The 26,969-nt window shown below is 42.6% G+C and overlaps 1 protein-coding gene across 1 annotated transcript in view; it reads right to left on the bottom strand.

Annotated features, from left to right (window-relative positions):
• Positions 1 to 1,268: 1,268 nt before the first annotated feature.
• Positions 1,269 to 26,969, bottom strand: part of COG5 (component of oligomeric golgi complex 5) — a 132,764-nt gene continuing 107,063 nt past the window's right edge. Inside the window, 10 exon segments of the mRNA XM_032221701.1 lie at positions 1,269 to 1,796; positions 3,668 to 3,747; positions 4,401 to 4,527; positions 6,622 to 6,698; positions 10,964 to 11,201; positions 13,469 to 13,572; positions 14,077 to 14,139; positions 15,601 to 15,711; positions 25,580 to 25,679; positions 26,622 to 26,783. Of these exon segments, the coding sequence (XP_032077592.1) occupies positions 1,682 to 1,796; positions 3,668 to 3,747; positions 4,401 to 4,527; positions 6,622 to 6,698; positions 10,964 to 11,201; positions 13,469 to 13,572; positions 14,077 to 14,139; positions 15,601 to 15,711; positions 25,580 to 25,679; positions 26,622 to 26,783 (1,177 nt within the window). The 3' untranslated portion in view covers positions 1,269 to 1,681.

Raw genomic sequence — 26,969 nt, forward strand, 5'->3', positions numbered from 1 at the left:
AATATTTTAATTACATTTCCAATTATAACATTGTACATAGAACATTACACTGGCGTAATCTGAAATATTTCATGTCAACATAAAATATGTATATGCGTGTGTGTGTGTGTGTGTGTATATATATATATATATATATATATATATATATATATATATATAATTTGTGTGTGTGTATATACATACACATACTTTACGTGTTTATACTTTATGTGTATCTAGTATAGATCTATTTCAAGCTATTTAGCTCTCATCAGCTAACCATACCCTTACTGGGATTTGAACTTGGGGTGTTTATCAACCTCTAAGCCACAAGCTCTCCTCCCTTATCAGCTGAGCCAGGGGAATGATTAGATGTTTTTGTCAAGGCACCTGATATGCCTACACACACACACACACATATGCACGCAAATATATACATACACACATATATAAACATACTGTGTGTGTATACACACATTGTGTTTATACACACGTGTGTGTCTATACACACATCTGTATACCGTGTTTTCCCTGAAAATAAGACAGGGTCTTATTTTTTTTACCTACAAAATATGGCTTGGGCCTTATAAGGGGATGGTTTGTTGAGTCTTCCAGCAGTGGCTGCTGTGGGCGTACGCTCTGCTAGCAGCTGGCCCACAACCATAGAGCGTATGCCCAGAGCGGTCACTGCTAGAAGACTCGGTTTGGAAGTCGCCGAAAAAGCCATGCTGGGATGGCGGTGGCAGCGGAGGTGCCCTGGCTCTGCAGGGAGAGCTGGGCCAGGGCACCGCAAGGCTGCAAGGCCCGTGAGCAAGAGCGGAACAGCTGCTCGCGCAACCCCCCTCTCCAGCCGTGCAGAGCGCCATTCACTGTCATTTCAAAAGCGCTAAGCCGCGGGAGCCGGGTAGCGGCAAACAGGTGCTCACGCGGCTTGGCAATACCCCTAGGTCAGTGAATGGTGCTGTGCCCGTCTGGAAAGGGGGGGTTTGCCGGGTGGCTGCTCGTGAGCATGGTCGCTTCATGGCTGTTGTGTTGCGCTGCTGTTCACCCCTGAGGCTGTGCCCGTCTCTTTGGGAGCCTGCTCGCAAGAGAGCAGCTTCCCGGCAACCCCCCTCTTCAGCTGGGCACAGCGCTGCTCACCAACCTAGCGGTATCCCGAAGGCGCCAAGCAACGTGATCACCTTCCCCCCCCCGGTTCCCGCGGCTTGGCACCTTCGAGATACCGCTAGGTTGGTGAGCGGCGCTCTGCCTGCCCGGTGGTGCTGAGTTATCCAGGGGGCTTATTTGCAAGGGGGGTGGTCTTATATTTTTGTCCCCCAGAAAAATGTGGCATGCCCTTATTATCAGGACATGTCGTATTTTCGGGGAAACGCGGTATATGTGTGTGATATTTTTAAACTCGAAAGTTACGGAAAAGAAAACATTAAATCCAAGCATTTTTTTCCCCCTCGTCAATTTAGAACTAGCTCGTTTTACCAACGCAGAAATAAAGCCTTTTCAAATAGAAACATTTGATTTTCAATTAACACCAAAAAAATATAAAAATACCATTCGGGGAAAAAAAAGCTCGAGAGATGCAGAATTGCATTGGAGGACGAAAGTCGAAACAGGCTGTGGACTGAGAGAGATGCTACGCGTAGGAAATCAGGAGTATAAACCGTGTGTGTTGCTCGGGGCTTCCAATCTTTTGCCGACAACCCATTTACTGAAGAGGGGTCAGCGCCCTCTGCAGCAGCTGCACCATGACGGGGTAGACGGGGGCAAATTCTTTGCCTTCTCTGCTTCTCACGGATTGAACATAAGCTTCCAGGGCCCCCCTGATTAAAAGAGGGAATATACGGGGATTAAACACTTTGGTTTTCGTTATAATAAAACTAACAATACTGTGGCTTTCAAAGGGATCGCGGCTTTATTGCTTAGGTCTTAAACGACCCACCTTATCCTCAAAACGGGTGATTCTCTCTCTCTTTCTCTCTCTCTGTTTCTGTCTGTCTCTGCCTCTATTTGTCTCTGTCTCTGTGTCTGTTTCTGTCTCTCTGTGTCTTTGTCTATCTGTTTCTCTGTCACTATCTGTTTTTCTCTGTCTCTCCGTCTGTTTCTCTATTTGTTTCTCTCTGTCTCTGTTTCTCTGTCTCTGTCTGTTTTTCTCTGTCTCTGTTTCTCTGTCTGTCTCTCTGTTTCTCTCTGTTTTTCTGTCTCTGTTTCTCTCTCTGTTTGTTTGTCTCCCTTTGTCTGTCTCTCTGTTTCTTTATTTGTTTCTCTCTGTCTCTGTTTCTCTCTGTCTGTCTCTCTGTTTCTCTATTTGTTTCTCTGTCTCTCTCTCTCTCTGTCTGTTTCCCTTTCTGTCTGTCTCTGTTTCTCTATTTGTTTCTCTCTGTCTCTGTTTCTGTCTCTGTTTTTTCTCTGTCTCTCTTTGTCTCTGCTTGTCTCTCTATTTGTTTCTCTGTCTCTGTTTCTGTCTCTCTCTGTTTTTCTGTCTCTCTGTTTCTCTCTGTCTCTCTGTTTCTCTATTTGTTTTTCTCTCTGTCTCTGTTTCTCTCTCTGTCTGTTTCTGTCTCCCTTTCTCTCTGTCTCTCTGTTTCTCTATTTGTTTCTCTCTGTCTCTGTTTCTCTGCCTCTCTCTGTTTTTCTCTGTCTCTGTCTCTCTTTGTCTCTGCTTGCCTCTCTCTATTTGTTTCTCTGTCTCTCTCTGTTTCTCAGTCTGTTTTTCTCTGTCTCTCTCTGTCTCTGTTTCTCTCTCTGTGTCTGTTTCTCTCTCTGTTTCTCTATTTGTTTCTCTCTGTTTGTCTGTCTGTCTGTTTTTCTCTGTCTATCTGTTTCTCTGTCTCTCTGTTTCTATGTCTGTTTGTCTCTCTGTCTGTCTGTTTGTCTTTCTGTGTCTTTCTCTCTCTCTGTCTTTCTGTTTCTGTCTCCCTGTCTCTCTCTCGTGTGTGTGTGAGTGAGTGACTGCAGGCAATTGAGCCTGACATTTGTGTTGCTAAGTGCGTTTTGTCCCATTTTACGACCTCCTGCCCCGGTTAAGTGAATCGCTCCAGTTGTTAAGAACAGGGTTGTTAAGTGAATCCGGCTTCCTCGCTGACTTTGGAAAGGGCCAACGGAATGAGAACCGTTCTGTTCATAACTTCCCAGCACCTTTTAAATTTTTGAACGGAAATGAAGACCTGCGCCAGGAGAAAAAGCGTCTTATTCTGTGCGTTGAGTCAATCGCTGCGGTTATTCAGTTAGTAACCCGGTCGTTAAGTGAATCTGGCTTCCCCATTGACTTTGCTTGTCAGAAGGTCGCAAAAGGGGATCACGTGACACCCCTCCCTCCCCCGGGACACTGCAATCATAACTGTGAGTCAGTTGCCAAGCATCCGAATATAAATCACGTCAGAATGGGGATGGCTGCAACGGTCGTACGTGTGAAAAAGAGTCATAAGAAATTCTTTTAAGTGCTGTTGTAACTTTGTACTGTCACTAAGTGAACTGTTGTAAGTCAAGGACTGCCTGTACCTATGTAGCTATGATTAATCCCTCCCCGAAAGCAATCGTATTTCCAGCCAAGTTTGATTTAAAATGTACACTTGAGTTCCTAGGTGAGGTAGATCGCTGAGAGGTGATCTATCCAGAAAGATGAAGAGAGTTATCAGAAATGAAACCCTGAAATATTCCTAAATTAACCAAAAATAAATAAAATATGCCTGACCGTATTAAAATGAGCCGCTCTTTCTCTGCCGGATGATCATCTAGCCACCGCGAGTAACGAGCAATGGTCCAGTCTGCTCTCTATAGTTAATAAATAAAATAATTTAAAAAATTAACAAGCTTCTTAGTGACACAAAGAAGTGACGGATATTACTATCCAATGATTATAGTAACCAAAGCACGAATCTATTTGGAGAAAAGCTTTTGAGAAGAGATCAAATAATACGATGTATTGTGATAGTAACAGGAGTCGGCAACCTGCAGCTCTGGAGCCGCATGTGGCTCTTTCATTCCTCTACTGCAGCTCCCTGTCATCGGTTGGCTCTACAATTTGATAGGGCTTTCGGTTAGGACAGGTAGAGGAAAAAGGACGCTGCACTAGGAGGAGACTCTATGGCGGGGGAACCGGATTTCTGGTTGGCTCCAGAATTGAATGCAGGGGGTGGGGGTGTTGCCGGGAAGGGGGGGGGGCTTCCAATTAGGACCTTTGTGGCTCTTTGAGTGCTTAAGGTTGCTGACCCCTGCGATATTAGTACAATTTATAACTGCGTTTCTCGGTCTTGGGAACTGGAAGACGGGTGGTCTTCAACTCCCAGAATTCCTCAGCCAGGGGAAGTGAGTCAAGCTCACTTTGACAAATGTCTCACTTAGCAACAGACATTTTGGGCCTCGGATGTGGTCGTAAGTCGAGGACGGCCTTCATTTTGTCGAAAAGGCTTGCATCGTCTCATTACCTGGAAAGGGGATTTCAGTTCGGGTGGGGCCCTCGTGAATAAGAACTGGATGACGGTGCTGTACGGAATGATGTCTCCCACCGCTGGACTGTTGGAGATATGTTCGCTGGTCTGGAAGAGCATTGGTCTGGGGCAGGAGGAAGCATGATGGGGAAGACATCAGAACATGAAGACTTTGGAACAATTGAGTAGCAGAAGGCTTATCATAGTAGATGCCAGAGTTACCGTAGAGCTGGGCCAAAGAGGGCCCATTCTAGAAGACCTCCAACTCTGTTATTCTATTCCAACGATAGGAGAACCTTTTTGGCTACCGTGCCAAAATCGGTGGGAATGCAGGGGGTGGTGGTTGTGCCCAGACGTGCTATACCCACAACACACACCCTCAATGCGCACGTGACCTACGACACCCCCATCACACATTTTTGGCACATTGTTTTACCCTCCACACGTTCCAGAGGCTTTGTATGAGCCTGGGGAGGGCGAAAACAGCCTCCACCCACGCCCGGATGCCCTTCGGAGGTTTCAGGAGCTTCCCTGAAGGCTCCGGAGGGCGAAAAACGGCCCTACGAGCAAACCGGAAGTCCATTCCTAAACTTCCTGTTTGTCCGTAGGGCCGTTTTTTTGTGCTCCGGGCCTTCTGACAGGGCAGTGCTTCGGGTGCCCTAACAAATGGCTCCATGTGCCACCTGTGGCATGAGTGCCATAGGTTCGCCATCACGGTTCTATTCTGTCAAACCATGACAGCGAACCTATGGCACACGTGACGGAAGGGGCATGCAGAGCTGTCTCTCTGGGCAGACGAGCCATCCCGTGCGCGGGGCCACCAGAAATAGAAAGAGCAGTCGCCCGGTGCGCATGTGGGCGCCGGGAAGACAATCTTCTCTTTTCTGGTGCGCATGCTAGTCTTCGCACGCACATGCATGCCAGAAACCAGACGATCAGGTGGCCGGTGCGCATGTGTGTGCCGGAAACCCAAAGATCATCTTCCTGGCGCACACATGCACATCAAGAGGTTGTTCTTCTGGTTTCCGGCACTCAGTGCCGAAAAGGTTTGCCAACACTGCTGTAGAAGCTAAGTTTAGTTTTCACAACTATGCCACACAGACTCATTTTGTAAGAAGGGACCTTGGAGGTCTTCTAGTCCAACCACCTGCTCAAGTAAGAGACCCTATGTCAGAGGTGTCAAACTCAAGGGTTAGGGTTCTGGCCTGTGGGGTGCTTAGATCTGGCCCGCAGTGCCTCCGCCAGCAAAAACAGAGCTCGGGAGGGTCGCCTACGCTGGCAGAGGGCTCCAGGAGGCCATTGTGGCTGAAAACGGGGCCTCCGTGACTGCCCACGCCCACACCTCCCGAGATCAAACACAACCCTAATACGGCCCTCAAGGTGGCGCAGTGGTTAAATGCAGCACTGCAGGCTACTTCAGCTGACTGCAGTTCAGCAGTTCGGCTGTTCAAATCCCACCAGGCTCAAGGTTGACTCAGCCTTCCATCCTTCCGAGGTGGGTAAAATGAGGACCCGGATTGTTGTTGGGGGCAATATGCTGACTCTGTAAACCGCTTAGAGAGGGCTGAAAGCCCTAGGAAGCGGTATATAAGTCTAACTGCTATTGCTATTGCTCAACGAAATCGAGTTTGAGCCCCCCTCCTTTCTAGAAGCGTCTACCGTTTATCATCGGTTTCCAGAGTTTTGAGTTTTGCCCCTAACGACACTTCACTAATAGCAAAAACACACCCTTTGCTAATTTATTTGGGCGGGATTTCTCGCACGCCCTCTGTTTTCAAATCGGGCGGGTGACTGTTTGCAATAACAGTGTATTATTTTAATGAAGCCTTCCTCTGCCACCCTGTTATAAATTCTCGGCTTCCAAGAGGGAAAAATAGGGAGGAGGGAGGGAGGGAGCCCTTTGTGGGACTTGCGGCAGCTCATTATCGCAAGAAGCGAGATTAAAAAAGAAAAAGAAAAAGAAATGCGAAAAAAAAAATACAATTGAGCTGACAATTTACACGGCAAAATTTCTCCGGGGTTTTAGTCACAGGCTGAATTAAAACCCCCAAAGGGGGGTGGGGGAATCAAAGATAATTGGTTGCTAATTTACATGTGATGCTGCCAGAGGATTTTAATTAAAGCCTCCAAAAGTGAGAAGCCACTGATTATTTTTTGTTGTTGCTGCTGTTAATGAAAACAACTGAATCACAGCCTCAGCTGTTGAAACATCACTTACCTAAATGATCTCAAGAGTTTGTAGGATTTTCCCAGGTCGGAGACGCGTCTGCACAGGGGGGCTATGGCTAACTCCATCTGCAAGAAGAAACCGTTTGGCTTTCATCTGCTACTATGATGGATAACATTGATAGATTATACATTTATAACATGGTTTATGTCGATGAATGTGTTTTTACGAGGACTATGATCTTGAATTATCGCTTATTCCTTGTGCATGTCCAATCAAATTTGTCCAATAAAGAATTCTATTCTGTTCGTTCTGTCCTGTCCTATATTCTGTTCTATTCCGTTCCATTCCATATTTTTTATTCTATTCTAATAATTCTAATTCTAAATTCTGTTCTATTCTGTTCCATATTTTCTATTCTATTCTATTCTATTCTAATAATTCTAATTCTAAATTCTATATTTTATTCTATTCCATTCCATTCCATATTTTCTATTCTATTCTAATAATTCTAAATTCTATATTCTGTTCTATTCCATTCCATATTTTCTATTGTATCTAATAATTCTAAATGCTAAATTCTATACTCTATATTCTGTTCCATTCCATTCCATTCCATATTTTCTATTCTATCAAATAATTCTAATTCTAATTCTAAATTCTATACTCTATATTCTGTTCTATTCCATTCCATTCCATATTTTCTATTGTATCTAATAATTCTAATTCTAAATTCTATATTCTGTTCTTTCCATTCCATATTTTCTATTCTATCAAATAATTCTAATTCTAATTCTAAATTCTATACTCTATATTCTGTTCTATTCCATTCCATTCCATGTTTTCTATTCTATTCTAATAATTCTAATTCTAAATTCTATATTCTGTTCCATTCCATTCCATATTTTCTATTCTATCTAATAATTCTAATTCTAATTCTAAATTCTATATTCTGTTCTGTTGCATTCCATGTTTTCTATTCTATTCTAATTCTAAATTCTATATTCTGTTCCATTCCATTCCATTTCATATTTTCTATTCTATTCTATGTAATTATTCTAAATTCTAAATTCTATTCTATTCCATTCCATATTTTCTATTCTATTCTAATCATTCTAAATTCCAATTCTATATTCTGTATTTTATATTCTATAGAACTAGAATTCCCTATCTCCTAGTGATCGGTCCAAAGTCACCCGGTTGGCTTTCATGGCTAAGGCAAGACTACAACTCCCTGTCTCCTGATGATTGGCCCAAAGACACCCAGTTGGCTTTCATGATTAAGGCGGGACTAGAACTCTCGATCTCCTGGTTTCTAGGCCATTGAGAAGAACTGGTCTCCCACGCAGGGAATTGGAGAGAGATTTTATCCATCTCAAAGGGAAAACTTGCTAGATCTTCTTCCGTCAATCTCCAAAGTATCTCCAAAGTTCAACAGAAGCAAGATCCACTCGGCAACAAGGAGCAAATTTTCACAATATCCCAAACAAGAAGTGCATTTGTGGATTAAAACCCATCGGGTTCCTCACGCCTCTTCTACTATAGGGTACACTTTTGCACAGAGCACCGCGCTAAATATCTGACACCTCTTCTGCTGAAATTCCCAGGCCATTTGGAACAATTTTACACTTCCTTCTTCCTGCCAGACAAAAATGAGTCTATCGCCCGTAGTGTGGCAAAAACTGTGTACGGCAGCACAATCGGGTTTGATAACGTCTAACATCAGCTTTTCTAACAGCTGCCGACCGACAACTGAGCGTAAAATTTAGCTCTTACTCGTTGGCGTGACCCGCTCTGTAACAAACAATTCAATGTATCCATCACTATAATGCCATTTTTAAAAGCTCTTTTTTAAAAAAAGTAACGAGGAAACCTTCTGTTGTGGCCTGTCAGCCATGGGCCCCTCCAGGAGCCGAATCAGAGGAGGAGGAGGAGTGGGAGTCAGGGGCAGCATCAAAGCAACCTGATAAGGAGGAGAGCCTGTGGCTTAATGGCTAAGACGTCTGCCTAAGATGTAATATAGCACAGGTTTGAATCCCAATAAGGGTATGGCTAGCTGATGAGAGCTAAATAGCTTGAAATAGATCTATACTAGTCTCCCTTTATTTATTTATCAGCAAAAATACAACATATATATATATATATATATGTATGTATGTATGTATGTATGTATGTATGTATGTATGTATGATAGAGATAGAGATAGAGACAGATATAGATATAGATATAGATAGATAGATATAGGTATAGATAGATAGATAGATAGATAGAGATAGATATATAGATAGATATAGATATAGATAGATATAGATAGATAGATAAATAGAGATAGATAGATAGATAAATAGAGATAGATAGATAGAGATAGAGATAGATAGATAAATAGATAGATAGATAGAGATAGACAGATAGATAGACAGACAGACAGACAGACAAAAAGATAGAGATTTCCTTCATCTGTTTCTGCCTCTGTTATGCTCACATTTCGTTCTTTTGATAGTAGAGAGCCTCCTGGCATTTAAAGGGCAAAATATTATTCCCCAACTAACACAACTTAAAATGCTCCCAATTACTATAACCTTAGTGCCCTTGGTTTTGGTTTTTTATTATTATTATTATTCAGCGACAAAGATCCTCGTAATGATTAGGTCGTAAGGTGCAACAATTCCTAGATGATGCCTCGTGGCATATATAAATGTCAAGAAAATGTCATTTAAAATTATCTCGCTGATCTCTGGAAATCTTTTTTGAGTCTGGCCAATATATATACTGTACCGAGGGTGAAAATTGAGCCGTGTAGTTGGCATAAGTAATGGTTATTGCCTCCCCTTTTCAGCTTACTCGGTCCTTAAATATAACCATCTTGTTTTGTATCGGGGGTGGGTGGGTGGGTTATAATTTGCTTCCTTCACACTATTTCAATAAGAGAACCCCCAAATGTATAAATCTGTGTTTGTAATGCATGTTTGCATCTGTAGCTTCCACTGGAGAAAATTCCATATGTGTTTAATCACATTTGGAAAATAAACCTATTCTATTCTGTTCTGTTCTATTGTGTTCTGTTGTTTTGTGCTGTGCTCTTCTGTTCTCTATTTTCTATATTCTTTTCTCAATTAGTCTCCTCTACTCTAGCCTCTGTTCTGTTCGACTCTGTTCTGTTGTTCTGTGCTGTGCTGTTCTCTATTTTCCATATTCTTTTCTTGTCAAGTCTATGCTAGTCATGTTTTGTACTCTATTCTACTCTGTTCTGTTGTTCTGTGCTGTGCTGTTCTCTATTTCTATATTCTTTTCTCGTCTAGTCTAGTCTACTCTAGTCCTCTGTTCTGTTCTACTCTGTTCTGTGCTGTTCTTTATTTTCTATATTCTTTTCTTATCAAGTCTACGCTAGTCATGTTTTGTTCTGTTGTACTCTATTCTACTCTGATCTGTTGTTCTGTGCTGTTCTCTATTTTCCATATTCTTTTCTTATCAAGTCTACGCTAGCCATGTTTTGTTCTGTCGTACTCTATTCTACTCTGTTCTGTTGTTCTGTGCTGTGCTGTTCTCTATTTTCCATATTCTTTTCTCATCAAGTCTACTCTAGTCTTCTGTTCTGTTCTATTCTACTCTGTTCTGTTGTTCTGTTCTGTTCTCTGTTTTCTATATTCTTTTCTCGTCTACTCTACTCTATAACAGTTTAGTTAAAAAGGGAATGTTAATGCTGTTTATCAACCTTAATGGGAGAGGTGGTATTCAGAACGGTTCGCCCGAACTGGTAGCGGAAATCGCGTGTGGCCTCGCCCACCCGCCCTGGCTCTATGGCATCCCATTTAGGCCCTTTTTTCAGCAAAAGCGCATGCGCGGAAGGTTGAGCGCGTGCACGGAGGTGGCGCGTGCTCACATTTGTGAACCGGTAGGGAAGGTAAGTGAATACCACTCCTGCTTAATGGCATATATAAATAAGAGCTCACATATTCCAATAGAAGAGAATACATTGTAGCTCAGGGTTGAATTGTTGGGATCCTTGATGATCTGAGCATGGCTGTTTGTAGATGTTTCATTAACCAACTAGGTAACATCATTAGCGCTAGGAGGGAGCGGACTTTGTGGAGTGGAAGAGAAGGAGAAAGGGACTGGAGTGTCTCTTTTATTAGTACTCTAATCAAATCTGGTTCTGGTTCTTCCCCACCCCCCTAACATAATTCAGAATAGAATGATGTTTACTTGAAAGGACATGCAGCCATTGGTCCAGAAGGGCATAGGGTCTCCCATTTGAGCGGGGGGCTGGACTAGAAGACCTCCAAGGTCCCTTACGACTCTGTTATCCTGTGTAACTCTACCCCTAGCCCCGCGTGAAACCGACGAGTCGTCTTTTGAGCTCAAGAGCGCAGATCGGGAGCCGAGCGGGATTCACCTGAGCGAAGTCGGCCGCCAGCCTCATCTTCCCTCCTTCGCCGAGAGGCCGGAGGAGGCTGGCGTTGCGGATGAAGACCTCAATGGCCCTCTGAGCGATGCCTTCGGTCCTCTCGTAGACAAAATCGTAGCATTCAAAGTGCCTGAAATAGTCGTTCATCACCCTGGAGATGAACCCCTGTAGCTCCTTCATGTACAGAGAGCAAGGGACGTCCGGCTTTCCCGAAGGAGGCAGGGATCTACCCGAACAAATGGAAACAGAGGAAAAGGTTCACGTTGATGACCCGGAGCATGGCATAACACAGGCAGCTGGCAGTTCAAACCAATAGCAATAGCAATAGCAGTAGACTTATATACCGCTTCATAGGCCTTTCAGGCCTCTCTAAGCGGTTTACAGAGAGTCAGCATATTGCCCCCAACAATCTGGGTCCTCATTTTACCCACCTCGGAAGGATGGAAGGCTGAGTCAACCCTGAGCCGGTGAGATTTGAACCGCTGAACTGCTGATCTAGCAGTAGCCTGCAGTGCTGCATTTAACCACTGCGCCACCTTGGCTCAACCAACCCTTTATTATTCCCAAAAGCTGTTTGCTGCAAGGAGGCAAATTGCTGGGAGGCAGAGGCAGATTTTCTTTCTCTTGTGCTAATCAGGCTGTTTGCTGTTTGCTGCAAGGAAGGAAGTCAATAACTATAAATGCCTATAGAACGTTCAAATTATGAGACTTATTTTTTAAAGACGCCTTTATTATTGTTCAAAATGAACAAGCTTTTTAAAATCAATGCTTGATCTGAAGAGGCCCAGTGCCATTGTATCTTCATTTAAATAGCAGAGAATAACGTATACTTCCAGAAAGCCACATCAATTTTAACAGCATCTGTACAAGTATAGTGTGAAACATAACACCACAAACAGTGTATATCGTCTGTACTATTTGCTGTTTGCTGCAAGGAGGCAAATTGCTGGGAGACAGAGGCAGATTCCCTCCCCCTTGTTTTCCTCCCCAAAAGCTAGGTGCGTCTTATACTTCGGAGCGTCTTATACTCTGAAAAATACGGTAATTTTAGTTTCTGGAATAATGGCAGAATAAACACTTCTTCCCATATTTCCAAGCTCTTTCCTGAAAACCTCCAGATCATTTTCGTCAGCTAGAAGCCTTAAAACTCTAAATCCACCCCCTAATTTAAAGGGCTCAGCGGTTAGGATAATTCTTTCATATCGCTTCCCGGGCCGGAGTGGCAGTTTAGCTTGGCTCCAAATCCTAAACCTTACAATTGTTCTAATTCTGCAGCCCAGATTACGCACAGCCTGTTCAATTTTCCCTAAAGCCCGGGGAGGGGGGGGGGAAGGGTCAGATCTGTGGCCTTTGCAAATCTGCCATCCTTTCAGCTCACAGATAGGCCACTTAGCAACAGAAGGAAGATTTTACGACATTGTCACTATTTGGGGGAAAATAGTGACAATTCATTTCTTTTGACCTTTTTAAAAATCCGGCTAAAAAAAACCTGATTCCTTGAAATATTTTCAGAGTGGTTTTCCTGACCGGGGGTGGGTGGGTGGGGGGAACCCCAGCTAGAAGAGAATGAGGTAAGGGGGGGGGATTTTGGGAGTCCCACCCCCACCCCCAAGCTGCTGTAAGAATGATTTATTGCGCTGCTGTATCTTTTAAATACATCACTAAGCAAGATCTAAAGATCCGAAGCGAAAGCTATTCAGAAAATACATGAGAAAACCCCCATCACCAAAAGGTTTACTTAAATTCTATGAGTTAAGTAAACTATATTTCAATGTTTTCCTGCAAAGGATTCTATGAAAAATACTACAAATGAAATAATTAAAATCAATCCTGTTTTTCAAAGTATCCTTCTTGGGTTTCGTAGAGAGCAAAGTATCCTTCTGGGGTTTCCCACCACTCGCATTCTCACACACTCACACACACACACACGTACACACAAAGAAACAAACACAGTTTTAGTTTTTAAAGAGACAAGTAATCAGCACAGCATGTTCCAATATCTCAGGGGTTGCCCCAAAGAAGAGGGAGCCAAGCTATTCTCCAAAGCACTTGAGGGCCGGACAAATAGCAATGGGTGGAAACTAATCAAGGAGAGAAGCAACTTAGAACGGAAGAGGAATTTCCTGACATTTAGAACAATTAATCAGTGGAACAACTTGCCACCGGAAGTTGTGAAATGCTCCAACACTGGAAGTTTTTAAGAAGTGACTGGACAACCATTTGTCTGAAATGATATAACGTCTCCTGCTCGAGCAGGGGGTTGGACTAGAAGACCTCCAAGGTCCCTTCCAACTCTAATTATTCTGTTAAATTATTCTGCATGCATTTCCGCAGCAAAATCACACCTATTGCCTTCCATAATAGGCTGGAATACAGCTAGATTAATGTTTCTATTTTTGGGGTGGGGTGTCACAAAACCAACGGATTCTCCATTTTTTTTTCCTACATGGTTTACTTCTTGTAGAAACTGTAGATAAGTAGGTACTCGATTACCCGGAAAAATCTTCCTGATGCATGGTCATAATAATAGCTTCTATGGAGTCGCCCACCGAGTCCAGCAAAGGTTGCACGGCATTGCCCATCAAACCATGGATTGTCTAGAATGGCAGAACCAAGGATAAAATTCAGGTCAGCAAGGATCCATTCACTTCCCCAATTTCGAGCTACAGTTACGCTAAACAAGCATTCTCACATTTTGAATAGTAAAAAGGTAAAAGTTCCCCTCGCACATATGTGCTCGTCGTTCCTGACTCTAGGGGGCGGTGCTCATCTCCGTTTCAAAGCCGAAGAGCCAGCGCTGTCCGAAGACGTCTCCGTGGTCCTGTGGCCGGCATGACTCAACACCGAAGGCGCACGGAACGCTGTTCCCTTCCCACCAAAGGTGGTTCCTATTTTTCTACTTGCATTTTTTACCTGCTTTCGGACTGCTAGGTTGGCAGAAGCTGGGACGAGTCACGGGAGCTCCCTCCGTTACGCGGCGCTAGGGATTCGAACCGCCGAACTGCCGACCTCGACACACTCAGTGTCTTAGACACTGAGCCACCGCATCCCGAATTGTGCAAAGAAAGATTTAAATCATTGATTTTATCCGTGATACTTACCTTCAAAGCAGCGTGAACAGTTTCCTCCGAAGCGGTTGGAAATCCATTCTGGTTGGAGATCACCTAAAAAAAACAATACGTGGAAAAAACGTTAATGGGGCCTTGAGGTCCAAAAATGGTAAATCTTTATTTTACCAGCTATGCCCACGAGAAAAAAAATATGCTTGGTTCCCTTCCTCTAAATCCGATTCCTCCAGGAGGCCATGCAGAGATATTGTACAGGTAGTCCTCGACTTAATGACCACAATTGAGCCCCCAATTTCCCCTGCTAAGCGAGACCGTTGTTAAGCGAGGTTGGCACCACTTTAGGACCTTGTTTGCCACTGCTTAATTGGACGACTGCGATTGTTAAGTTTAGGAACACGGCTGACAAGTGAATCGGGCTTCCCCATGGGCTTTGCTAGGAAGAGGGGGTCGCAAAAGGGAATCGCGTGACCCCGGGACACTGCAATCGTTATAAATATGAGTCAACTGCCAAGCGTCTGATTTTTGATTGCGTGCAACAGCCATACGTGGGGAAAATGGTTCCGTCACATTTTTCGGTGCAGTTGTCACTTTAAGCGGTCACTAAAAAAATGATTTTAAGTCGAGGATTAACTGCATCTCATTCTGTCAAGTGCTGGTGAAATTCAGGTTGTCCTCGCCTTACGACCACCATCCAGTTGTAAGTCATTGTGGTTGTCAAGTGATCCGTCAGTATTAGACCTGATGCTTCAATTATTACGGTAATTATTAAACCAGTCTTGAGGCTGTAATTTGTGGCCCGCCAGCCATCAGCGGAGCTGGCAGCAGATTCAGAGAGTGAGGAGGTTGGGGAGGAAGATGGGCCAGTCCTGGAGTCTGGGGAAGGCTCTGATGAGGGCTCTATGTCGGAGGCAGAGAGGGGGCCAGGGCCATAGGCCAGTTATCAGCTGCCTTCGGAGTCAGAGATCAGTGAGGCAGAAGAACATCTGGAGCCTGTTCCCAGTGTGCACATGCGCAGAGTTGCCAGATGAAGGGAACAGCTAAAGAACAGGGGTCGACTTGGGAGTGAGGCCACAGGCGGACGGTGAATGGCCCCTCCCAGAGGAAATAAAAGACGAGCGAAAGGGGAGTGGAGTTTGCAGGAAACAATTAGTTCGCTTAATTGGTTCGTGACTCTCCGAGGCTCTTTGCCAAGTTCTGCAGATATCGGCCTGGCAGCTCTCCAAGCCAGATAAGGTCTGTGACTGTAAATCCTCCTTTGAAAGACTTTGCTGGATGTGAATGAGCAGAATTCACAGTCAATAAATACAAGGGGTTTTTGTTGGGACCAGGAGTTTGCTTCACACTCCTGGGAAGCCTCGGGGAGAACAGTAACTGAATCCACCTTGAACATTTTTTTTTTTTTGGCAGATAAACAAATGGTCGTAACTCGAGCGCAAAGACCGAGCTCCATTCCAACGTTCGGAGAAAAGATTTGAGAAGTGGATCAGTTCAGTTCAGGTGTCTGGAGCTCTCCGCCAATTAAAGCTTTTCCTTCACGGAAATCTCCTTGGCACTTACTTTTAGAACGGACTGGTGCAGTTTGTAGAGGGAGTTGACGACGGCCACATTCCTTCTCTGCCCTTCGGTTAACGGGCCGATCACCTGGCTGGCTTCTCCCTGCGTGGACAGCTGCAGCGAGCAAATGAGCAAAAACTGATTAATTCACTGGAAGTATCAGCACCATTTTCACATTCATTCTTTGCTTTGCAAAATGGAACAAAGAGGGAGAAAGAGAACGTTAGGCAGGGCCGGATTTTCCTATAGGCTAACTAGGCTTCAGCCTAGGGCCTCAAGATCAAGAGGGGCCTACATTCAAATTGTTAGCAAAATTAAAATTACACTATTCTAAAAACAGGGAATACTAAAACACTGAACCGAAAATAAGGAGAAATTCTACGCATAGGACTAATAAACAAACATAAAAATGTATTGGTTAAGATCGTTCCAGCGCCGTGGCAGTTGGGGAACCCGTCCACATTCCCGGCACCGGCGGTCGGGCGAGAGGCGCGGACGCTCCCAGTAGCCGCCCCGTTGACGCGGAGCCCACCAGCGGCCAGGCAGGTGAGGGCGAGGGGGCCGAGCCGGGCAGCTGAGCGCAGCAGGGGAGGCGCCTGGCCTCGCTGCCTTTGCCGCAGAGCAGAGCCGCCCTCCGTCGGGAAGCCAGCTATATATATTGATATATATTGATATATATCACAGTAATGATGTATTTTATTGTCTCTCATGTTATTTACAAAGTTAAAAATGGGAGCTGAAAGGGCCTCATAAGTGGAATAGCCTAGGGTCTCTTTTCATCTAAATCCGGCCCTGATGTTAGGTAACATCATTTTGAATTCTCAGCTCTCCCCCCCTCCAAAAAAAATAATCTGTTGGAGTTGCCATCTTAGAATAATAACAATCATAACAACAACAATAATAATAAGAGTTGGAAGGGACCCACAATAGCAATAGCACTTAGACTTACATCCCGCTTTATACCCCTCTCTAAGAGGTTCACAGGGTCAGCCTATTGTCCCCAACAATCTGGATCTTCATTTTACCGACCTCGGAAGGTTATCAGCTGCCTTCGGAGTCAGACATCAGTGAGGCAGAAGAACAGCTGGAGCCTGTTCCCAGTGTGCGCATGCACAGAGTTGCCAGAGGAAGGGAACAGACTTGGGAGGAAAGCCACAGGTGGACGATGAATGGCCCCTCCCAGAGGAGATAAAAGAGGAGCCAAAGGGGAGTGGAGTTTGCAGGAGGCAATTAAGGTTCAAGGTTCATTTTATTTATATGCCGCCCTATTCCCAGCGGGACTCAGGGCGGCGCACAAACCCAAAGGAGGGGAAGGGAAACACAAGAACTACAACAAAAACTACAGGGCATTTAAAACAACCAACAGCCACACGATTCGAGAGGGGAAGGGAACTCATCGACCCCAGGCCTGCCGACACAGCCAGGTTTTAACGGCTTTTCGGAAGGCCTGGAGAGAGGTGAGGGTCCGAATCTCTGCGGGGAGCTCGTTCCAAAGGGCCGGAGCCGCCACAATTAGTTCGCTTAATTGGTTCGTGACTCTCCGAGACTCCTGGCCAAGTTTTGCAGATATCAGCCTGGCAGCTCTCCAAGCCAGATAAGGTCTGTGACTCTAAATCCTCCCTTGAAAGACTTTGCTGGATGTGAATGAGAAGAATTCACAGTCAATTAATAAAAGGGTGTTTTTTTGTCGGGACAAGGAGTTTGCTTCATGCTCTCGGTCAGAAGAGTCGGATCCAAATATGTTGCAACTGGTTTTACAACTCTTGCTACGTATGGAATGTATTATCTTCTTGGCGGGGGGCTGTCCTTGGTGCTTCCCCTGAGCTTGGTGGTTTTCTTGCAGACGTTTCCAATCGAACGTCATCCGTGCCAGAAGGGAGTCTAACCCAGGGAGCTATAAATAGCAACTGGCGCTTTGGTCTTGGGACGAGTGCCGAAGGACTTCTGATTACACTGTTTCCTGATTAAATTGGACACCCATCGATTGTGCAACACAGCATGGCAGACTAAAGTGCCTTTCGTCATTCACCTCCCTTTGCGGAGTCCCTTCCCCAGGCACGTTTGTTGAACTGCTGCTAACAGATTCGATCTGCGAGCAAACGCTTCGGAATTGATCCCCACGGCCGGCCTAAACATACCACCATCAGCGAGTTGATTTTTGTTCTGTAGGGTTATGTGCTGTTCTTTCTGCTCTACTCTCTACTCTTATTTCTATTCTGTTCTATTCGGCTCAGCTCTATTCTATTTTCTGTTCTGTCCTGTTCTGTTTTAGTCTACTTTATTTCTTATTCTGTTCTGTTCCATTCCGTTCCGTTCTCTTCTCTATTCATTCCATATTCTATTCCATTCCATTCCATTCTCTTCTCTATTCATTCCATATTCTATTCTATTCCATTCTCTATTCATTCCATATTCTATTCTATTCCATTCCATTCTCTATTCATTCCATATTCTATTCTATTCCATTCCATTCTCTATTCATTCCATATTCTATTCTATTCCATTCTCTATTCATTCCATATTCTATTCTATTCCATTCCATTCTTTTCTCTATTCATTCCATATTCTATTCTATTCCATTCTCTATTCATTCCATATTCTATTCTATTCCATTCTCTATTCATTCCATATTCTATTCCATTCTCTATTCATTCCATATTTTATTCTATTCCATTCTCTATTCATTCCATATTCTATTCTATTCCATTCCATTCTTTTCTCTATTCATTCCATATTCTATTCTATTCCATTCTCTATTCATTCCATATTCCATTCTATTCCATTCCATTCTCTATTCATTCCATATTCTATTCTATTCCATTCCATTCTCTATTCATTCCATATTCTATTCTATTCCATTCTCTATTCATTCCATATTCTATTCTATTCCATTCCATTCTTTTCTCTATTCATTCCATATTCTATTCTATTCCATTCTCTATTCATTCCATATTCTATTCTATTCCATTCTCTATTCATTCCATATTCTATTCCATTCTCTATTCATTCCATATTTTATTCTATTCCATTCTCTATTCATTCCATATTCTATTCTATTCCATTCCATTCTTTTCTCTATTCATTCCATATTCTATTCTATTCCATTCTCTATTCATTCCATATTCCATTCTATTCCATTCCATTCTCTATTCATTCCATATTCTATTCTATTCCATTCTCTATTCATTCCATATTCTATTCTATTCCATTCTCTATTCATTCCATATTCTATTCTATTCCATTCCATTCTTTTCTCTATTCATTCCATATTCTATTCTATTCCATTCTCTATTCATTCCATATTCTATTCTATTCTATTCCATTCTCTATTCATTCCATATTTTATTCTATTCTATTCCATTCCATTCCATTCTCTTCTCTATTCATTCCATAATCTATTCCATTCTCTATTCATTCCATTCTGTTTCTTTCTTTGTCAAAGCACCTGGTATGTTCCCAATCTCAATCTTACATGGGAAAAGACCAGAATAAAACAAGACCAGTATGTGTGTGTGGGTGTGGGTGTGTGTGGGTGTGTATGTGTATATGTATATATATATATATGTATATGTATATTTGTGTGTGTGTGTGTTTGTGTGCGTGTGTCTGTGTGTGTGTGGATAGATAGATAGATAGATAGATAGATAGATAGATAGATAGATAGATAGATAGATAGATAGATAGATAGATAAAGGGGAGGGAGGGGGAGGGTCTTGTTGTATTTGGGTCTTTTCCCCTGAAAACAAGACCAGCATACCTACACCCGTGAAAATCTACGAAAACGTATGTATGTATGTATGTATGTATGTATGTACACACACACACATATGTTTTTGTAGATTTTCATATTTATATTATATATATAAATGTTACGTTCTTTTCAATTAAGACAGATCTTTATCTATTACAGAAGACTAGAAAGCCACCGTCAACGCTGGCAAAAATAGTAAAGAGGTTTTTAAAAACTTAAAAGAAAGCGTGGCAAGGCCAACTTTAATTTCTTTTTCTTTTTCTCATTCTCACAGAGCGTGAGGGGTTGCCAAGGATCCATCCTTCATTTCTAGACAACTCAATTTTTTGTGTGTTCTCAGCTCGACACATTTATCTGTGTGCGGCAGGTGGGCCCGTTAGTGCATTTCAATCCACCCACATGTGAAGCTCAGCAGAAATAGCATCAAAGTAAAAGAACATACAGTACTTGTATTGCCACTCACACTGTGATCTAACTGCGGGCATAACACAAAATAAAGCAGATTTGGAGGGGAGGAAAAAAGCACTGTATAACAATTTGTGGAACAATCGTTCATTGACAAAGAGGCTGGGCCGTTTCTTTAATCCATTTGGTGTTAAGATCCAAGAAATCGTTATAAGCCGCTGCTTGCCATTTTTGGAATATTATCTAACAATGTCCAGATTAAAGAAAACAAAAGATTTTTTTTCTGAAAAACCACGTCTTAGGTGTCGTGAAAAGAGGGGCTAGGGGTGACAGGACAGCAGTGTTCCAATATTTGAGGGGCTGCCGCTAAGAGGGGATGAACCAGTGGTGAGATTCAATTTTTTTTACTGCCGATTCTGTGGGCGTGGCTTGGTGGGCGTGGTGTGACGTGGTGGGCGTGGCAGGGGAAGGATACTGCAAAATCTCCATTCCCACCCCACTCTGGGGCCAACCAGAGGTGGCATTTGCCGGTTCTTCGAACTACTCAAAATTTCCACTACCGGTTCTCCAAACTGGTCAAAATTTCCACTACCAGTTCTCCAAACTAGTCAAAATTTCCGCTACTGGTTCTCCAAACTAGTCAAAATTTCTGCTATTGGTTCTCCGAACTATTTAAAATATCCGCTACTGGTTCTCCAGACTACTCAAAATTTCCGCTACCGGTTCTCCAGACTACTCAAAATCTCCGCTACCAGCCCTCCAAACTATTCAAAATGCCCTCTACCAGTTCTCCAAACTAGTCAAAATTTCTGCTACTGGTTCTCCAAACTATTTAAAATATCCGCTACCGGTTCTCCAGACTACTCAAAATTTCTGCTATTGGTTCTCCAAACTAGTCAAAATGTCCGCTACCATTTCTCCAAACTACTCAAAATTTCCGCTATTGGTTCTCCAAACCAGTCAAAATGTCCGCTACCATTTCTCCAAACTACTCAAAATTTCCGCTACCGGTTCTCCGAACTACTCAAAATTTCCATTAATGATTCTCCAGAACCTGTCAGAACCTGCTGGATTTCACCGCTAGGATGAATCTATTCTCTCAAGCTCCAGAAGACAAAAGAAGAAACAATGGATGGAAAAACTTAAACAGGGAGAGAAGCAACCTAGAACTAAGGAGAAATTTCCCAAAAATTAATTAGAACCATTAATCAGTGGAACAACTTGCCTCCAGAAGTTGTGGGTGCTCCAACACTGGAGGTTTTCAAGAAGAGGTTGGACAATCGTTCGTCTAGAATGGACTAAGGTTTTTTTGCTTGAGCAGGGGGTTGGACTAGAAGACCTCCAAGGTCCCACCCAACTCTGTAATTCTCTTATTCTTTGTAGTAGCCTTCTTAGGATTCTTAGCCAGTGCAGACAACTTCAAAGCCAGTTATTTCAGACATGCTCTGCTTCCTAACCTGGGGAAATTTGGGCATGTGGAAATACCTCCAACTACAAGAGGCGTGGTGGCGCAGTGGTGAAAATGCAGCATTGCAGGCTAACTCTGCATTCCCACTGCCAGGAGTTAACCTTTTAAGAGAGCAGATCACATTGGAAACTTACTATTACACGTATCTTCCCCACGACTGTTTCTCTGTCTTTTGCTAAAAATAAGATACCGCTTAAAATATGATTAATGTGTGGAACTTTCTATCCTCTTAAGAAAATGCATTTCCTTGCGTAGCAATCTGTTAAATGTTTAAAGCCCGAAAACTATTCGGAAATGAGAAAAATCTGGATATTATGATAGGTAAAGGTGAAGGTTCCCCTCGCACATATGTGCTATTTGTTCCCGATTATAGGGGTCGGTCCTCATCTCCGTTTCAAAGTCAAAGTGCCTGTTCTGTTCTGTTCCATTCCATATTTTCTATTCTATTCTATTCTATTCTATTCTATTCTATTCCAATCCATATTTTCTATTCTATTCCATTCCATATTATCTATTCTATTCTATTCCATTCTCTCCTAATTTCCATTCTATTCTATTCCATTTCATTCCATATTTTCTATTCTATTCCATTCCATTCAATTCCATTCTATATTTTTTCTATTCTATTCTATTCTATTCCAATCCATATTTTCTATTCTATTCCATTCCATATTATCCATTCTATTCTTTCTATTCCATTCTCTCCTAATTTCTATTCTATTCTATTCCACTCCATATTTTCTATTCCATTCCATATTATCTATTCTATTCTATTCGATTTGATTCTATTCTCTCCTTTTCCATTCTATTCCATTTCATTCCAGATTTTCTATTCTATTCTATTCCATTCCATTCCATATTTTCTATTCTATTCTATTCCATTCCATTCTCTCCTTTTCTATTCTATTCCATTTCATTCCATATTATCTATTCTATTCCATTCCATTCCATCCCATGCCATCCCATGTTTTCTATTCTATTCTATTCTATTCTGTTTTGTTTGCATCAGAGAGAGAGAGAGAGAGAGAGAATTAACCAGGGATCAACCGAAACGATTTCCCTGTTCGCGACTTAATAAAAATTATCCAACCATCATTGCGACAGTTTCAATAAATGCCAACTGATTTTATTTCACTTCAATGGCAGATTTGATGACAGCTGTGAAGATACGAGAGATGATTAGTGGAGAACTGGATGCAGTCTGCAAATACAGTTCCCTATTTAAATTGGGGTTTTTTTAAGCAATAATGAGGCCTACCACAGAGATACAATACAGATCAATAAAGGCCCCATGGGGATGGTAGAATCCGTCTCTGACAAATCTCCAACAAATAAAAGCAGGTCCAAAAAAGAAGGGCTTGAATTACGTCTATGTGTTCAGAATAAAAGTGACTCGATTCAGCAAGGATCAATAGGGAAAAAAAAGTATTCATAAATATATTAGGAGCCAGGGACAGGAAAAGCCAGCATTAATCTCCCAATCTAAAACTTTTGTGCCAGTTACTATGGCGCACACATAAATGCATACGGAAATAACAATAAGAGAAAATAAACATGGCACTTGAGTCATTCTCCTTCTCTTTTAACGATCCCGTAATCTCTTACGGGGTGGAATGTGGGCAACTAAACAGAGCTGAGTGTTGAATGGCCAGACGCCTTTCCTATTGCCAATGAGGAGTTTCGTTCAGCAGATATATTCTCATCATGTCCAGAGAGAGAAATAGCCGCCTCTACCTAGGATCGAAAACACAGCCTCCTGATTGTGAGGCAAGAGCTCCCTCTTTAGGCCAGGGGTCTCCGAAGCTCATGACTTGTGGACTTCAACTCCCAGAATCCCCCTGCCAGCATGGAATTCTGGGAGCTGAAGTCCACAAGCTTTAAAGTCCCCACGCTCGGAGACGCCCCTGCACTACACCATCAATCCAGGGGAAACATAAGATGCTGCGTTTGCGTAACACGCAGATAAGCACGTCAAGTTGTGGTTTCAGAAAATGAGTCTGGTTCCCAGCCGGTGGCCGCAACGCACAAATCTTAATGATGCAACCCTATTTTCAGCTGGTCTAATGCGTTGGGCAAAGTTAGCCATGATGTGAAAACCAGGGAAACATTTTTCAGCTTTTATAATGCTTTGCTATCTCATTACTGGCGAGAGACCAGTGCCAGCTTCCCAATTATTTTCAGCAGCTTATTGATTTTAAAAATAAAAATGTTCTTTTTTGCACTGGCCCTTCCTCTGTCTCCTCCATCCAACCAATTTTTTTTTAATGCAAGGCAGTTTTTAAAAAATCAAGTAAAATAAGAACACACCCAAAGACACGTAGTTTTTTTCTGTGTTTACAGTGTACATGTATATTTATATATATCCTGTTTCCCTGAAAATAAGCCTTCCCCGGATAATAAGACCAATCGGGCTTTCGAGCGCATGTGCTAAAATAAGCCTCCTCCGAAAATAAGCCCGTCCCGAAATATAGATTACATTAATCATACTTATGTAATTGTGGTATTATTATATACTGTATATTTGTATTAGAGTGTATTTCTTCATTGCTTAGTTGTTCAGTATTTTTATGCTCCATTCTAATAACAATCACAATATTATTTAAACGGATATAGTGATACCGTCTTTCAACATATAATCGTTACATCTAGCTATTACTTTTAGTATATTATATGAAAACACCTATAATATTATTCCCCCTTGATCTTGTTTCTGCCTCTATTCCAACTCTCAGTAAAGCCAATCTTATGCAATAGCGGAGTTGGGAGGGACCTTGGAGGTCTTCTAGTCCAACCCCCTGCCTAGGCAGGAAACCCTATACCGTTTCAGACAAATGGCTATCCAACTCTCCGCCTAGGCAGGAAAACTAGGATTCCCTTTCTCCTCTACATCAGGTATGTGTGTGTGTGTGTGTGTGTGTGTGTGTGTGTGTGTGTGTGTACAGGTAGTCCTCGACTTACAACAATTCATTTAATGACCACTCAAAGTTACAACATCACTGTAAAAAGTGACATGACCATTTTTCATATGGCCGTTTCACACACTTATGACCATTGCAGCATCCCTACGGTCAAAATTCAGACACTTGACGACCGACTCATATTTATGACGGTTGCGTAAATGTCAGGGGAGGGTCACGCGATCCCCTTTTGTGACCGTCTGACAAGCAGAGTCAACGGGGAAGCCCTTAAGTTGTGTGACTAATTTAACAACTTGGAAAAGATTCACTTTGCTTATTGGCCGGTCGCAAAAATTGACTTTTTGATTGCAAAAAGTGATCGCGTGACCCCAGGACACTGCAACCGTCATATATATGAGTCAGTGGTCGAGCGGGCAAATTTTGGTCACGCTGCAACGGTCGTGAGTGCAAAAAGCAATCGTAAGTCACTTTTTCAGTGAAGTTCGAACGAATGGCTGTAAATCAAAGATTATTTGTATTTGAAAACAATTTAATTGGACATTGAAAGTCACAAATTTAGCCGAGATGGCTAAAATATCTGCATATCTTAAGGACCACTCAAACGAGAGATATAAACGAGACTGGAAAAAATGGATTGATTATATACAAAATAAACATTGGACTAAGAAATTCCAGATAGCTTATGATTAAGATCAGGAATGATATAAACTGTTTAAAGTTAGCCTAGCAAGGAGGAGCTAAGTTCAATGTAAAGATGTTATCAATTTTCTATTCTTTTTTCCAATATATTTTTTCCAATATATTTTTGTTAAAGATTTATACTGTGTATGGGTTCTGGGAAGTCGGGGGAGGTCGGGGGGGGGGAGGGAGGGATGTATATTAGGCTTGACGAGGGGTGTTAGATTTTAACGTAATTTGATTGCATATGTATACTGTCTTCTCTTATTTTTTCTTTAAAACGAAGATATGTTAGGTATATTGATATGGAAGCATAAATACCATCAACATAGAATGGAGTTTGCTCAGAAGCAGAAATACACCAATGAGAGGAAGAGTGGGAAACAGAAGGGAGAAGAAAGATGGGAGGAGAGGGATAGGAGAGAGGGTAAGGGGGGAAGATGAGGAGGATAAGGAGGAGCGGAATGTAGAGAGAGGAGAAGGAGAAAGGAAGGGGAAGTAGAGTAGGAAAGGATGATGGAGGGAAGAAAGGAGGTAGGAGAGAGGTAGAAGAAAGAGGTGTATGGAGAGCAGAAGAGCTAATAATGGGTTTTTATCTTCCTGGGCGTTGATGACAAGAGGAATTGATGTAATTACTACTTAATACAATAGGATATTGGCTATGTAATAGTATACATGTGATTGTATGTTATGAAAATGGAAAATAAAAAATTACTAAAAAAAAAAGAAAGTTTAATTTTGCTTTAAAAAAAAAAGACTTACCAGTTGTTCCGACTTCACGCCAAACAGCTGGATGGTCTTTGCCACGTTTTTTGATACTGCAAAACTGAGGTTTACATCCACAGCTGCCACGTTCAGCTCACTGGAAAATAACAATCGTCACAACAATAGCAACAAGACTAAGAAATGAATAATGCAACCGCAAAGAACTCGCTGTTTCAAAATTATGATTAGGAAGGAAAAAAAAATTTTTTTTAACCTAACAATACGTATTATTACGGCAGCAAGAATGGCGTTTATCCAAAACTGGAAAAAACAGGAAAATTCCACAAGAAGAGGAAGTAATTAGGAAAATTAATGGATAAATTGACCTGGGACTTGAAGAATAGTTAGTTATAGTTATAGTTTTATTGATTTGTATGCCACCCACTCCCGAAGGACTCCGGGCGGCTTACAATAAAACAAGGGAGGGGAATAATACACAAACAACATTAAAATATACAACAGTCACAATCTCCGGGGGGTGGGGGCTGAATATTACGAGAGCCCCCCGGCCTGCTGGAGCAGCCAGGACTTAACAGCTTTGCGGAAGGCCGGGAGGGTAGTAAGGGTCCGGATCTCCGCAGGGAGATCATTCCAGAGGGCTGGCGCTGCAACAGAGAAGGCTCTCCCCCGGGGAGTCGCCAGCCGACATTGGCTGGCAGATGGAATCCGGAGGAGACCTAAATAAAGACGAATCAGAATATTACAAGATCTGGGAGAAATTTTATCGATGGTTGGGACATAAAAGGAAAGACCCAAAAGAGGCAATGCTAGGAGGGTTACACGGTGTCCAATGTTTTAATTTGTGCTCAATAAAAAACTTTATTTTTAAAAAAAAGGAAGGGGAAAAAAAATCACCATCATACCTTAGGCCAGTGTTTCTCAACCTTGGCAACTTGAAGATGTCCGGACTTCAACTCCCAGAATTCCCCAGCCAGCGAACGCTGGCTGGGGAATTCTGGGAGTTGAAGTCCAGACTTCTTCAAGTTGCCAAGGTTGAGAAACACTGCCTTAGGCACGGAAATTGATTCCCAGCACTCACCTTGCAATGATTTTGATGATGCTGTCCAGTTCATCGGCCGATGGTGGGTTGCGACCTCCGGGAGGAAATACCAGGTTGATGGGATCAAAGAGCCGCGAAAGCGACTTTGATAGATAGGCGGCTTCGTAAGGTTGCAAGGAACTTTTCAGTGCTTTCTCCGGGCTAGGAAGAGGGAGTGATTAACGAAGACAGAGTTACGTGCATTTTTCAAAATGGCGCCTTAAGCATAGCAACCTGTTCTTAACCCCCTCTGTACGCCGAAGCACACCGTCACAAGATTACTGCTAGACAATTTATTCACAGTAAATTAACACACCGACAAGACTTTGGCAGCAACCCAGACTTCCA

This window comes from Thamnophis elegans, chromosome 7 (assembly GCF_009769535.1).
Source record: "Thamnophis elegans isolate rThaEle1 chromosome 7, rThaEle1.pri, whole genome shotgun sequence".
Lineage (NCBI taxonomy): Eukaryota > Metazoa > Chordata > Lepidosauria > Squamata > Colubridae > Thamnophis > Thamnophis elegans.